Genomic DNA, 14,794 nt, shown 5'->3' with positions numbered 1-14,794 from the left:
TTGTTCATTTATGGCCATGTTGAAATATTCCCCTGTATAATAATCTGAGAGATCTGTACATATGCAGAGATTTTAAAATGAACTGTATGAGGGATCAAGCCCCAACATTTACAGTACATCCAACACTGAACTTGGTGGTAGTTGGAAATGAAGGTAAGTAATGTATTTTGATTCACATCAGTCTGCAGGTCTTCTGTGGTTCACAGCTAAGGAAGCATTACAAAAGACAAACCAAGGTAAAATTTCAATTTTATTATAAAAATCAACATTTCATTTGATACAACAGCTTATAATAGTTACTGAAAGGGCTGTACACGTTTGTTTTATACACAGCTTACATGTAAAGCATTTAATTTACAAAAGTAAGGGTTGTTAGTGGAAATAATGGATAGAACTAACCAAATGTTGGTCATTTTGAATATACATCCTTGCAAAGCACCATGGTATCAAAATGGATCAAACAAATGCAAACAAGACCTTGCAGCTTTTAGCAACTTTTCCCAAACGTATTGTAGCTCTGCAATTACATGACACCAAAATTGCTTTTAATACTTGATCTACAGCATTTCCTGCTTAAATTCCATCAAAAATTAGAGGCCAGAAATTACTACAATGACAGTCATATTCTATTATTTGCAGGAGAGAAGTAAAAAATGTCTCATAACAATTTGTGACTATTTCCAAAACAATCTTTCTACAAATGGCAAGCAACCAAACTTAAGGATCATGCACTGGTTTTAAGTCTGAGGGAATTGTTTCAAGTAACAGTAATTACCAAAAATATTGCCATGTTACCATAATTTTCAAGAATTTAAAATGAAGTGCTCAAAAGATGTTCTGGAACGAAGGGAAAGATTCAAGACCGGGCGAATGAAGGGAACTAGATTGGACATGGAGGTCGGAATCAAATTTGCCGGCTTTGCCTGGAAATTAGATGAAAGAAGCAGCAGTGAAAAATAAAATGTTTAAACAGAGAACGGTCATTTCAGCAGTGAGCAGGTCCCAGTTTTAAACAGATGCGGTTTGTGTGTGAATTAAAAAGGTAAAACAAGACATGAAAGCATACTGCAACCTCTCCCTTCTAAACTGAGTTGATAGCAGTTATTTGTACAGTATATGAAAAAAATCATGTCTGAACCAGAAAAAAACATCAGAAAAAAGAAATTACTCTTTTCATATCTTTTTCTGGGATGAATCCCAGAACAATTTCCATGGTTAAAAAGGGTTTTGCGAGGACATCCTGTATTTACCACCTATGAAAACTAAACCTCAGTACAATAACCCAAAGGAAATAGCAGACCATTTATGAAGACTGTGGCTATACAAGTTAACAAAAAGAGCAGCAATTCCCGTTAATATTTATCCTTACATAACCTTCAGAGTGCCGTCTTTAGAGGAACAGGACCTAAACAAATGGAACAAAATGGTTTTGAAAAGCCATGTCCAGTTTTAATTCTATTTTACCAAGGATACAGTCATCTCCTTGGTGCTGATGTGGTTTAAACATGCAAGAATTTATTTCCTTTGCTTCCTGTTAAACTTGTTTTGCTTCAGTCAAATCCAACACTAAATCAGTTTACCAAGTCATTAAACATACATTACAATTTTCCCCCAATTCATTTAGTAAATTTTAAGACTAAAAAAACTTGACAATTTTCTTTTGTGGTCTGGTTTTTTAAATGTGATAACTATCATCAGATGGTTGCGTGTGGAATTATGTAACATTACACTTTTATTAAAAAAGACCATCTATATTCAATCTTTCTTTTTCTGTTGTACAACACAATATGCTAAATATTCTCTAAAACGGAATACAAAGGCTGCCGTTTTCCCCACAACGAATGGCAACATACCCAACGGGGCAATGAAAAACCACTTCCTAAATGTGTGGAACAATGTGGCACACAATGAGCTGATGTGAACTAATTTTCTGAATCCCTTTTTGCCAACTCAAATGGACATTTTATCTCCACACAAGTAAAGGTCTGATTCCATCTTGGAAGGGAGGGCCTCTTATGGCTAGCTATCTGAACTCTTCAGTATGTTACTCTGGGTTGTAACAGTATATGTATGACAAGCATTTATTTCCTCTAATGGTGATACCTAAAGTTAAAATAACCAAATCTTTTCAAGTCATAAAACTAATCAACATGCCAGTATAGCTAAAACATTAATTTTTCTCTCGCTCACTTTGAAAAATATGTAAATGCACCTCAACAATAAAAGAATACTAGTGAGAAATTTAAAAACCTTGCACCTTTATGACCAGGGATAGTATTGAGAAGTTAACGTTAGCTGCTTAAAATTCCATTAGCTTAAAAAAATACAGCCTACCCCTTCTTTGTTTCCCTTCCTAACCACTCTGAACAGAAAACCTGCACAAACTACAAAGGCCTTTCTGAAATACCGGCTCATAAAATGCAACTTCTGATAAAACCCTACAATAAAAAGTCATTATGAACATAAGAATGCAAGGTTTTTAATAAAATGACCATTTGGAAACTGTGAAAAAAGCTACCAGTTTCAGCTGCTTGGTAGATGACCGACAGACATGTCTAAATGTTCACTAAGGAACTGCAATAATCAAACTGATAGGATCAGTTTTACTGGAGGAATATCATCAATATAATGTTTTGTTATAATTAGCCGCTTATAACTTTGACCTAAGCCATTTTTAAAGAATAGTTCAAGTTCAAATAGTTCTCAATTTGCTTGGTTCCCTGAATATCGGGCTGGTATAGATTCCTAGTCTGCTAAAAAAGGCCAACAGCAGGCTGTCAGTTTGTAAAAGATAACAGTACTATTCAGAGGCCTGAAATGAATAGAAAACAGTTGTGTAACAACCATCTTTCCAAAAAACAAACTAATTTAACAATGGTTACAAATGGCTTTTGAACAGATCATACAATTTTTTTAATGTACTTTAAATAGGACAAAACTAGGCTTTGATATGTTGACCACAACAAAATACACCAGAACAGGAGCAAAGATTAGTTGTCAACTATCCAATTCACATGTCAAACCTAGTACAAACCATGCTGGCCATAAGTTAAAACAAAGCTGTTAAATTAAAAAAATGAATAATTCAATGTATTCACTGAATTGTGCAGCTGCATTAGGTAATCTTGTCCATGAACCACTCTAGACCTGCATAACAAATGAGATGAGGTACAGTTGTCAGCTAATTTTTCCAGTTTTTGAGAGTCAAACTTCAAAACTTGAAGATGAAAGAAATTCTGTTGGATGTCACAAAAGAAAGTTTATTCAGAAGGGCACGATGTGGTGGAGCACAAACGAGAACTTAAGACAAAATGGATTTGTAGAAAGAGCAACAGGATAAATACAATTGTTTTCCACCAAGTGCAGCTTTGTACACCAGAACCTCACAGGCAACAGAAAACAGAAAAGCCCTTAGGTTGTTTTTGTTTTCTTTATGGACAGTCCTAACAGTTCAGCTAAACACGGGACTAGATACAATCTTGCATTCACACTTGAAAAAACAGTGGGTGCACACAGGAAAAAAAGAGAGGCTTTGAGGAGAGAAGCTCCCTTCTTTTAACGATGGCTGCCAGCTTACAGAGAGCAAAGGAGAACTGGAAAAAAACAGTTTGATGGAATACAAGTGTATTATACGAATATACAATTAGGAACAATTTAAACACCCATCAGGGAATGCAACAATTTGTACTAGTACACTCATGACAGCCAACAATCTTGCACCATGTGCAGTGCAAACCTGTATAAAGTCTACGATTTTAACATTCAAAATGATTAGTACCGATTGTTAAGGTATGTCACCTCTGCTACACTAAACTCGTACGAATAACTTTTTTTGGCACTGTAGTATCTGAAATAACTGAACACACCATCTAGTGAAATATAAAAATAGTTTTTTCTTTAAAGTATCAACAGCAGTAATTTCTCAGGATAAACAACGATACCTGGATCTTTTTTAAATTGTCTTTGTCTTAGATTGTCTCCAAACTTTCAGACTAACACTTAATAGAAAAATAAAATGAGGCATATACTGTAAGAACGTAGGAAAGTACTGCAAGGATATAATGGACAGATTTACAATAAACTAACCATACAAGATTCTTCTTTATAGCTTATAAATACGATATCTACACAATATGTGGTACAAAAATATTGAAAACATTTCCGGGCACTGGATTTAAAATTTAATTAAAAACAGTTTAAAACTGGTCAGGCACGATTGCTTGTCCTTGGTTAAGTGAAAAAGTTTTGTCCCTACTAGTTGGGAAAAGAGTTATGAACTGCATGTGGTAGACAGATGCACAATATCCACATAACACGTTATGCTTTGGGTTTCTGTCCTTTGAGACAGCTGTGTCCACAGTAGCAGTCTGGCACATTTCTATGAAATCAAGATAAAAACGTGAGATTTTGGTTAATTGCTTCTGAATGCAGCCTGTCCATCTTGGATCCTTTGAGGACCAAGTGGCCACACATGTTCTGACTGCCTGTCTCATGAGGCAATGTTCTATATCTGCACTCCAGGACTGTCCTATCAACACTGCACAACAGCAAGCACAAGGGTCAGGCTTCCACTTTCTCAGCTGAGCTCACATTGCACAGTAGACATGAATCTGAAGGAAAGTTATAAACTACTTCTTTCAAAAAACCTGGGAAGGAAGAGTATTCACCCAGGGTATGTCCATTGGAGCAGAAAACTCTTGATACAAATGGGGCACGGAGAACATTCATAAAACAATGCTGCAAGAATTGATGATCAAAATTATTCCATCTGTTATTGCTTTAATTACTTAGAGAATTAAAGGCGTTCCAAAACGCATCAGAAGTGGAAATGGAAAAATAATGTGCCAGTTTTGCATTCTAATTCAAACAATCCTGACATAAAATAAGAACAGGCAGATTACTCAACAGGGCAAGAGGTTTTCTTGAGAGAAAATTCCATTGAACGGTTTCTCCTTTAAGAATGTGATGCATTATTTTTTTTAGCTCAAAACTGCCAAGGAAGCATGCAGATCAAAAACGAGCTTTCTCCATACTTACATGAAGACATGATTGCAACATTCATTCCTGATCAGGTGGCCACTGCATCAAACCCACGCAAAGCTGCTTTACAAAAGCTCTTACGCATTTTACCCTTGCATCCTGAGCTTGTTTTCTCCACCTCCCAGCTCAGTCACTCCCAGGTACAGCAAACATTTCCTTTTTGGCATCAGATAATTCCATATGAACCTTTGCATTTCAATGCATTTTTTTTTGCCATCCTGCCTCTTAAGAAGGTAGTATTTATATCCCCTGGATTAAGGCAATGTATTCTGTTTGTGACGATTTCATATTTTTTTTAAAAAATGTACAAATTCATTTTAATATACAAACTTCTATGGCACAACCAGAAGATGCTGTATTAGAAAATATAAATATTTTTTTCTTTACTGTACAAGTGTCTCCAGCATGTCAGCCCAACCCCCTCTGTCTTAATATTTTTTATACTGTACAAAATCCCCATCCCCTCCTCCTCGTTCATAATAGTCTCTCTCTTCTGAATATTTACAGTATGAAGAGGGGATCGGGGAGGGGCAGGGGGGCGGGAGGGGGCTCAGGAGGAGTCCGTGCAGGGGGAGGGCGGTGGGGGGTAGAGGTGGTGGGAGTAGCTGCGCTCTGTGTAGGGGGAGGGGGGGCAGCTCTCGTAGTTCTCCTCCGCCGACAGGTACTGGCTGCGTGGGGTGGGTGGGGGCGGGAAGGGCTCCGAGTCGTAGTTGAGGTCGCTGGTGTAGCCCTTGGCCGCCGTTATAATCCGCCGGCTGGGCGTGTAGTCGCTGTCGCACACATCGGTGCTGCACGGTGTGGTGGGTGGGGCAAAGTGGCGGTAACTGTACGGCCTGTAGCTGTGACAAAAAAAAAAACAAGCGTCATGTTCATACTTCCAAAGCAACGCTTCCCCATTCGTCGCTACAGCCTAGATTCTCATTCATCAGGCCGGCACGTTCAAAATAGAAAAACGTTTTATTTACAAATACTAAAAGTGGGCTGGAAGAGCTAAATGGCCTCCTCTTGTTTGTAGCTTTTCTTATGCTCTTATAGCCAAAAGCGGCACTGAAATTCAACTCCCGGGGTTGAAAAGTTGTGTACCAAGGAGTACACTAATCCACAAATACCATTTGAACTATCAACAGCTTTGTAGCCTATGTTTCAGATTGAATGGCAGCACTAGGATACAGTGCACTAGGATACAGATGTTCAAATTTAGGCTTAAATGAAACATCTTAACACAGGCAGATGTCAATCCTACAGAGTCAAACATGGCCTTTGTGTGGGCTGTGGCATACAAGCAGTGTCTGGTACCTGTATGACCGGTGGGTAGAAGGGCTGTTTGAAGAGTAGCCAAACTCCAGGGTGTAGTGTGACCGCTCTGTGGCGGGGGATGGAGGGGGGTTCAGGATCTAAGGAAAGAAGAACATGCGGATATAACTCAAACGAAAGACAACGGGTTCTTTGAATTGTCCTTCATTTACACTATTAGAATTTCAAAATGATACTCAATGTTAGTTGCAATGTACTCTGCATGACGTTCAGCTTCAACATACAAAGTAGGCCAGTATTTATCACATGGGGTAGGCTTTTAGGCATGTAGACAAGTTACATAGATCAATATGCTACGCTCAGCTATGTAGGTACCCAGCAATGGAGCTAAAAAAACCCAATGTCGCTTGGAACTACTAGTTGAGAGATCATTTTAAAACAAAAGTCAAGACAAAGGTCGCAAAAAGGTGGCAGCCAAATTTAATATAATACATTTATTTTAGTACTTATAAGAGACATCTTTCTATAATGCACTACGGTTGATGGTGCAGTTAACTACTATGATCTCAGGGACGGAGCAGGAGCTGCAAATCATAGGAATAACGGTACTGGCTGCACTTTTCACTTGCCACTGCTCCCTTGCTCGTGCTCCCCTCGGTCCACGCCGAGTTTACTTTCCGCACATTCCTACCCGCGAGGCGGCGGAAGAATGACTCACCGGGGGGAAGTAAGTGCCTTTGGTGCTGGAGGAGCTGCTTGATGAGGCCCCAGTCACATGGGCTCGGTCATAAGGGGGACCACTGCTGCCCCCCATAATGCTGAGAGAGCTCATCACGGACTTCCCTCTTGACATTCCTGAAACAAGACCACGACAAATCCACATCAACAGTCCATAAAGTGGGCTGGATACAAGGCCATAACTCCTTCAGATCTTCATCTTTCTATAAACAGAATTCACTCACAGCCTTGCAACATCACCAAAACCCTTTGTCATCCATTGTCTTCTCTGAACACTGAATGAACAATTCCTATTTTAACTCATGTTAAATTGCAAGAAGAGAAAAGTATGGATCATGAAGCACCCCCCTATCACTTGCTGGTCAGGCCCTCTTTGAACCAGACAAACTTACAGCCATCCACCAGCCAACCACCGAGACTGGCCATAAAAAATTACACGTTTCTAATACGAAATAATTTAATTCGATTCAAATTACATAAATTTGGTATATTTAACAGTTGTCAGAGTCAGGGCTAACTTATAAACCAAATTCCTGCATTAAAGTAAACATCATAGTTGAATTGTTCCTATAATTTATATGGCAATAAGAGACCAAGATGTGCAATGACATGCCTATAACTTCTTCAGATTTAAATTGTTTTAAAGAATCTACACTTGTGAAACATTCTCCTTGCATCTCGTGAGAGGCACAGAACAACATTTAGACCTACCTGGCAATGACCCAGACAGGGAATTAGGGTGTGGCACATATCCCAGGGGCACAGAGGAGGCTCCATGGACGACAAAGTCATTGGTCATTGTTTCTCCATCATCCTTCATGTGGGGGCATAGCACCCGCTGGCAAACAAAATACATTGCTCCCACGACGAACAGTGCGAGGATCACTCCAATGATGGAGCCAATGGTGTTTGTGGGCTGAGGGGATGGCTCCTCTGTAGGGTCTAAAAGAAGAAACTGACTATCACAAGAGGTTCCCAGCCCCTGGAATCACTATACCTTCCACTACTACCATTATTAAAACTGTGCTCAAGCAATGTTGCTACTTTCTAACAATGCCTCTGAGTGAACAGTTTTAGCTCACAGTCAAAAGGACTGCAGAAACCTGTACAGAATGCTTTGAATCTTCAGTCCAAATCAGCAAGGTAGGACAACCAGGGATCCAAAACAATACTGAGCAGCGGTCATCAACTGGCTTGCTGAAGACCTTACTCAGAACTATAATTTATAAAATTATAGGAGTATAGCCATGCTATATTCCTTTTGTAATATGCACAACAGCTGAATAGCACATGGTCCTATATCATATTTTACTTATCATACAGATGCACATGCCCTGGGTTTTCCAACGTCAACAACCAAACACAAACTAATCTGCATTTAAGTGTGAGAAGGTAGGTTATACTGTATATAGTTCAAAACAGATCCTTTGGTACTCTTTTACAAGCAGTCATTGTTCATTTACACAAGAACAAGTTTGTATGCAGATGTATCCAAGGTGCTCAGAATTAGTTCAATCCTAATACACACTATGTGATACCCACACACGCTTTGTGAGCTTGAACACAGTGGCACCTTTGTAAATATAATTAACTTTGTGTTTTTATATTACAATGCACACCCTTTTGTAGACTATTTCCACGCACCATGTTCAAACACTACTTACAACAGCCAAGCTCGTCTGAATTATCTGTGCAGTCGGTGTTGTGGTCACACTTCTTGTGTTTTCCAATGCATTGTCCATTAGAGCACATGAACTGATCAACTGGGCAAAGCACTGTAGAAAAAATATAGGTGTTAAGACGAGTAGGTAGCTGCATCAGCATTCATAGGCTGCAAAGGAACAAGTAAAGGTTTATTTCATGCTGAAAAGAAAAGAAACGCAATGTTTCAGCTGTGGAGCCTTCTTACCTGTAGATATACATCAACCCTGCCTTAAACATTTCCCTTCACACTTTTCTGGCATAAGTGTTAAATGTCAACTGGTACTTAGAATATATATATATACACACAGAGAGAAAGTGAAAAGAAGGGGAACAAGATGGCTGTGTGAGGGGAAGCAAGAGTATAGAGGGGGCTAATTCAACATTGTGGCAGTGTGCTGCTAGATCTTTTGGCTGTTATTACTGTTCCTGTAATTCAGTCCTCAATAGGCTTGAGAAATAGCTTGGAATATGGTCAGGAATAAATTGTATCGCTCTGTAAGGAAACCCAAAGAACACTTAAAACTCTCACGATGCAAATGGATGTTGTAATGAAAGAAAAAGAAATGAGATAAGCTATTTTTGACGTTCAGTTCCGCAGTACGTGCGACAATCTAATCTTCTCAGGAATACCCAAAAAACCCATCAGATGATCCAGAAAAAATTAGAGTTCATCCACAAACAACTGAAGTTCCCAGCAGAAACTGTATGACAAATAACATTTCACTGTGTGCGCAGCAAAGCAAGAAAAACACAAACACCAATTGCCCCAGACCTATTATTGCCAAGTTTGAATTATAAACAAAACTCATTTAAAGTAAGGGAAAAGAACTGGTAGGAACAGACTATGGCCTTAATGACCAATTTCCTCATGAAATACAAGAGAGATGCAAAAAAATGTTCCAAATTAGAAGAAAATGTCTGGAAAGAGAGAAGTACGGAGTTGTCATGGTGGATAAACTATGTGGACGGACGGCTTTACTGTGACAGAGAAGTCACCCCTTGGTTAGCATTAATTCTGCTGAACGAGACAGGAAGAAGCAATGCTTAATGCAATCAAAAGAGAAAAAATATACTGCACTCTATAGCACAAACTCTTTAACCTAAATTACCATATACCTTGGTCCAAACCCTGTTCCTGTTGCTTGCCTGTTGTGTCCTGCATATTTTTCAGTGTTTTGTCTTCATTCATGTATTTAACATTAATGGGGATTTGTTTGTAGTTGTGTTCAATGTTTTTATATGCAATATGTTTATAGTTGTAAGACTTTTTATAATACGGAAGGAGGAACACTATTAAGAGAGGAAATGGATATTAAGTGGGGTTGGATGTTTTTGACTAGAATAACTTTAGATTTTTTTAAATGTTAAAACATTTGAGAATTTGAGTTGAGAATACTGATTCTAAAAATGGTAAATATCGGCCATCTTCATACAAGCACGATCGCATGCACACATAAATGCAAACTTATTTTAAAAAAATCAAATCTTAATAAAGTAACCATGCAATCACTTATATTTGTAACCTGGAACATCCATGGTATTGGTTCAAATGTAAAAAGGGGTTAAGATTTTCACTCCATTAATTTTCAGACTGACATATGTTTAATACAAGAAACTCATTTAGTAAAACTGGAGCACCAAATACTAAAATCCTCACAATGCAATCAAACATTTTCAGCAGCTTACAATTCCAAGCAAAGAGGCCTCTCCATTTTGATAAAATAATACCACTAATCAAACTACCATTACTGACCCCAATGGTCCCTACATCATAATTAGTGCCTCCATTAACAACATCACAATTGCAAACAGTTGGAGGTCAAAAACTGATGACCCCTCATTTTTCATACATTTTTCTAATCATTAACCAAGCTTTCACATTCAATAATTATAATAGGAGGCAATTTTAATGCTATTATCAATCTGGCATTGGACAGATCAAGTACCCCAGGTAACTCAAGAAATTGGCTCGCCACTAATACACTAAAACCGCACATGAATTACGTTGGTCTTGGCTACAGTTGGCTATTGAGGAACCTAACATCAAGAGAATATTCTACTTCTCACCCCCGATCAGTCATTTTCCCCGTATTGACTTTTTCTCACCGGTAATTCAATTATATCCAAAATTTCGGATACAAATCATGCCCCAGTGTCATACAAGTTAAATAGTAAACAATCTAAACAACCCACTACTAGATGTTGATTTAATACATCACTGCTAAAAGATGAAGACTTCAATACATTTTTAAAAAAGTGGGCACCCTTCATGAAAATGATACTCCAGAAATTTAACCTATTTTACTTTGGGGAAACCGGCAAAGTTGTACGGAGGGCAAAATTATATCATATTCAGCTCATAAAAAACCAAAAACTTGTAAACAATTTGGAAGAAAAAAATCAAAGAATTGATAACAATCCAACTGAGCAAATTCAAAATGAATTAAGGAAAGCTAAACTTAATTTAAATATTATAAATAACAGAATTCCAACTACAGAGGCTCAGATAGGATCATTTTGAACATAATAAATCAGGAAAGTAATTGGCAGACCAGTTAAAACGAAGAAAAATCAATCATTGCCATAAGGGACTCAGCAGGGAATACCACGCAAACATCACAAGACATAACACTTTCTGTACAGCACATTATACACTTCAGACCATGAACCGAATCAAACAGATTCCCTGCTGAATTCTGTAGACATTTTTGACAATTTCACCATTTTGTCAGAATGACTCGTGAAATAAAACTTAAAAAAACGATCAGAAACTAATACAGCTATTATCTCAGTACTCCTTAAACCTGAACCAACCCAACGTTCTAGTTATTGCCCTCTATCGTTTATTAATACTGATGTCAAAATTATTAGTAAAGAATTAGCCACCCAAATTGAATGTCACACCAGTCATAATCCATTCAGACCAAACTGGGTTTATTAAAGGAAGACACTCTTAAAGCAATATCCATAGACTGATTTAACGTATTAAGAAACAAAAAATTAAAACAATTACTGCCTCATTAGATACAGAAAAAGCTTTTGACAAAGTAAATTCCTACTGACAACTTTAGAGTTGACTCACCTCTCTACAGGAAGCCATCAAGCTCATAAACACATTTTCTGAAATATCTAATTACTCTATTAAAAACAAATCCACGATTTTGACAACTGGAATGCTGCAGCTCAAAACCATCTCTTTCTCTAACCTAAGGTATTTAGGTATCAACATTTCCCCCAAGCCATCAGACTTGTTTCAACTAACTTTTGACCCACTGCTAAAAAATACAAGATGAAGATGAAAAATAAGACCCTGAATGCGGACACATCATTTGCCCAGAAAAGGTGACCGGCCCGCCCCACAAAGGGAGGAGATGACCATCTGACCTCTGGTCAGCGACAAGGTTTGTTAATGTGTTTACGTGAAGAACATTATACGTTTTTTTGTAAAAATAAGTAAAATATACAGAAAAACTATTAGTTTTAACAATCCAAATCACAATTTGATCACAGCTACAATTGTGTCTCCTAGTGCCAATGTCCAGGCACTCTCCTAAGCCTGCTGAATTAATCCATCTCTGGAGGCAGTTCAGTACCTTCGCATTTGTTCTCATCGGACTTGTCCTGGCAGTTGATCTCTCCATTGCAGCGCATGATGATATCGACGCACTGCCGGCTATCGCACTGGAACTGTGTGTCTGAGCAGACGGGGCAGTCCTCCTCATCGCTGCCATCATCGCACTCCGGGTAGCCATCACAGCGCCAAGCCTGGGGGATACAGTCCACGTCCCCCGAAGAGCAAGAGAACTGCTCCGGAGAGCAGGTCGGAGGCTCTGAACGAGAAAATTTCCTGTCACAACCCTTTGAAATTCCCTTACACAATTCCCAATTATATTAAGATGCATGATTTTTAAAGTTCTCTTTTAATTCTCCAACCTGAGCTTGTTCTTAGAAGGAAAAATTGTTACAAAGAAAGTTGAAAACAATATCCAAAGAAATAAACGTTACCAGTGCTTGTACTCACTGTTAAGATGTTAAAGCTATACAAATGCTCTAGGAATAAGTTCTAGTATTGAAGCCTTCCTGATATAACTTCAATATAGAAGTTTTCCAACATTTCAGGAATTTTAGGCAATTCCATAAAGCCCATAAATCCACAAACTACACGACTCTTTTTAATAGTTATTTTTACAATGCATTAGGGTCACATATAAAAGGTCACCAGTGCCAGTAGTGAAAATTTTAGAGAAAAAAAACACAAACCCCTGCTTCTACCCACTAGCACCCTGAATCAAATCAGTCGGGCTGAAATATTTTACCTCCACAGGAGAGTTCGTCTGGCAGCAGTACCAGATGAACAGGGCAAGAACACCGTGTGGTACCATCACCTTTCACAATGCAGATATGTGAGCAGCCACCATTTTCCAAAGTACAAGGATGCTTCCCTAAAATGAAAAAACATTAACTCAAATCACTGCTCCTGGAAAGACTGAACTTAAAGGAAACTGGAAAGCTCTGAAACTTGGCTCTGAAAGTAAAGCTCAGTCACTCATCTCAGCAAAGACAACCAATTTTGAAAACCACAGACTTCATGGCTGCTAAAAAATTGAATAAGCATAAAATAATGTACCAAATGACCTATCCCTCGAAAGATTATGGTCAAACTGGATTTTCTTTTCAGGGCACAGAATAACTATTTTCTCAAGAGGCAGAGCAAAGTGACCATTTCAGCATCCTCAGATGTACGGTAGTGTAGCACAGGCAGGTCTCTGGTCACCCATCCTTAGGAAGCTTGCCACCTCCCCTGGCGTGCAGGTGCTTACTGTATTCCCTCATGTCCAGCTCGCTGACTGCGTGGATGTCACTCAGAGAGGCAATGCGAGCCTGGATCTTGGTGCGGCCTTCTCGGGTGACCTTGTCAATCCTCTCTATCATCTGCTGCTGCCGGTCGATCCAGTAGAGGTGGTTTCCAAAGACTGTCAAACCTACGGGCTGCAGGATATTCGAGTCCTCAATCACAATCCGATCAGCACCTGGAAGCATCAAACAAAAGGACAGAAAAACTGTAAGGGTTGAACATCTGATGAGCATTTATATGGATAGTTTTCTAAATGGCAGTATCACTAACTTAGTAAATACAGCTGCATACTTCCTGTTGATTTATTACAGTATTTAATACGAATGCAAACATCAATGTATATGTGGGCTGATTAGTTTTGGAGAAAGTAAAAAAAATCATCATTGAAGTTCTTCGTATATTTGCCCGCTGCTAAAAGTTTCTCTGGCACAAAATGTCAAATGAAATGGGAGTAAAACCTCAAGGAAAAAAAACTGATCAGCAAATTAAAAGTAGATTCTCAGCTATATTTTGATTTGTGGAAAAAAACAGGTATTGAATATCTTAAAAATAATTAGTACAGATCAGTAGTACAGTGTATTAAATTTCCAAATAAAGTGCGTTTTCTCTTTTATACAAAGTACTGTTTCTTAGTTGTAGAAAATGGTGGAAGCATATGGCATCTGTCACCATACACTGGGCAAACTCGTAATCACAGGGTGTGAGTTTATCACCAGTGAAGGCAGACAGACCCAAATGAAACAGCTTTCCTGAACTAAAAGTGTTCTCCATGTCAAGCAACGACATGCCACATCCTCCCTGCTGCTATTTACAGTGCTGCGGAACATAAACATATGCCGTATTTAAAAGAGGCTAATGACAGCCGCTCACATCACAGACTTCAATCTAATTTTAGCTGAAATGGGATCATGAGCCAATATCCTGTGGTTAATTGGGAAACTACTTTATTTGTGGTCCAATGCATTACCACATGAACTGCACTGATCTGTATGGATTCTGAGTTCTAATAGTTTAAGCGCTCTGTTTGTTTTACACAGAAGGCCCCCTGCTCCTATTGAGATGGTTCGAATTCCTTTCAGAGTAAGTAGAGCACTGGAGAACCACTAGAATATGCAGAAGAGGTTTTCTAGTAAGACATAAATGGAGCTGGTTTATTGGGTGTACTTCAAAACCCATGCCTTTTATAGACTAATGCATTCTCTT

General features: G+C 38.5%; 1 protein-coding gene across 2 annotated transcripts in view; it reads right to left on the bottom strand.

Annotated features, from left to right (window-relative positions):
* Positions 1–232: 232 nt before the first annotated feature.
* lrp6 (low density lipoprotein receptor-related protein 6) overlaps positions 233–14,794 on the bottom strand; it is a 70,292-nt gene continuing 55,730 nt past the window's right edge. For both annotated transcript variants that reach the window (XM_015352969.2, XM_006633635.3), the window contains exons 16-23: positions 13,557–13,766; positions 13,053–13,178; positions 12,330–12,566; positions 8,697–8,807; positions 7,744–7,974; positions 7,013–7,149; positions 6,337–6,434; positions 233–5,879 (exon numbers count right to left, since the gene is read on the bottom strand). In XM_015352969.2, coding sequence (XP_015208455.1) covers positions 5,591–5,879; positions 6,337–6,434; positions 7,013–7,149; positions 7,744–7,974; positions 8,697–8,807; positions 12,330–12,566; positions 13,053–13,178; positions 13,557–13,766 — 1,439 coding nt within the window. In that variant the 3' untranslated portion in view covers positions 233–5,590. The remainder of the gene's footprint in view (positions 5,880–6,336; positions 6,435–7,012; positions 7,150–7,743; positions 7,975–8,696; positions 8,808–12,329; positions 12,567–13,052; positions 13,179–13,556; positions 13,767–14,794) is intronic.

The sequence above is a fragment of the Lepisosteus oculatus genome, chromosome 7, assembly GCF_040954835.1.
Source record: "Lepisosteus oculatus isolate fLepOcu1 chromosome 7, fLepOcu1.hap2, whole genome shotgun sequence".
Taxonomy (NCBI): Eukaryota; Metazoa; Chordata; class Actinopteri; order Semionotiformes; family Lepisosteidae; genus Lepisosteus; species Lepisosteus oculatus.
The sequence above is the reverse complement of the archived record's forward strand: the minus strand, read 5'-3'. Positions and strand labels throughout refer to the sequence as shown.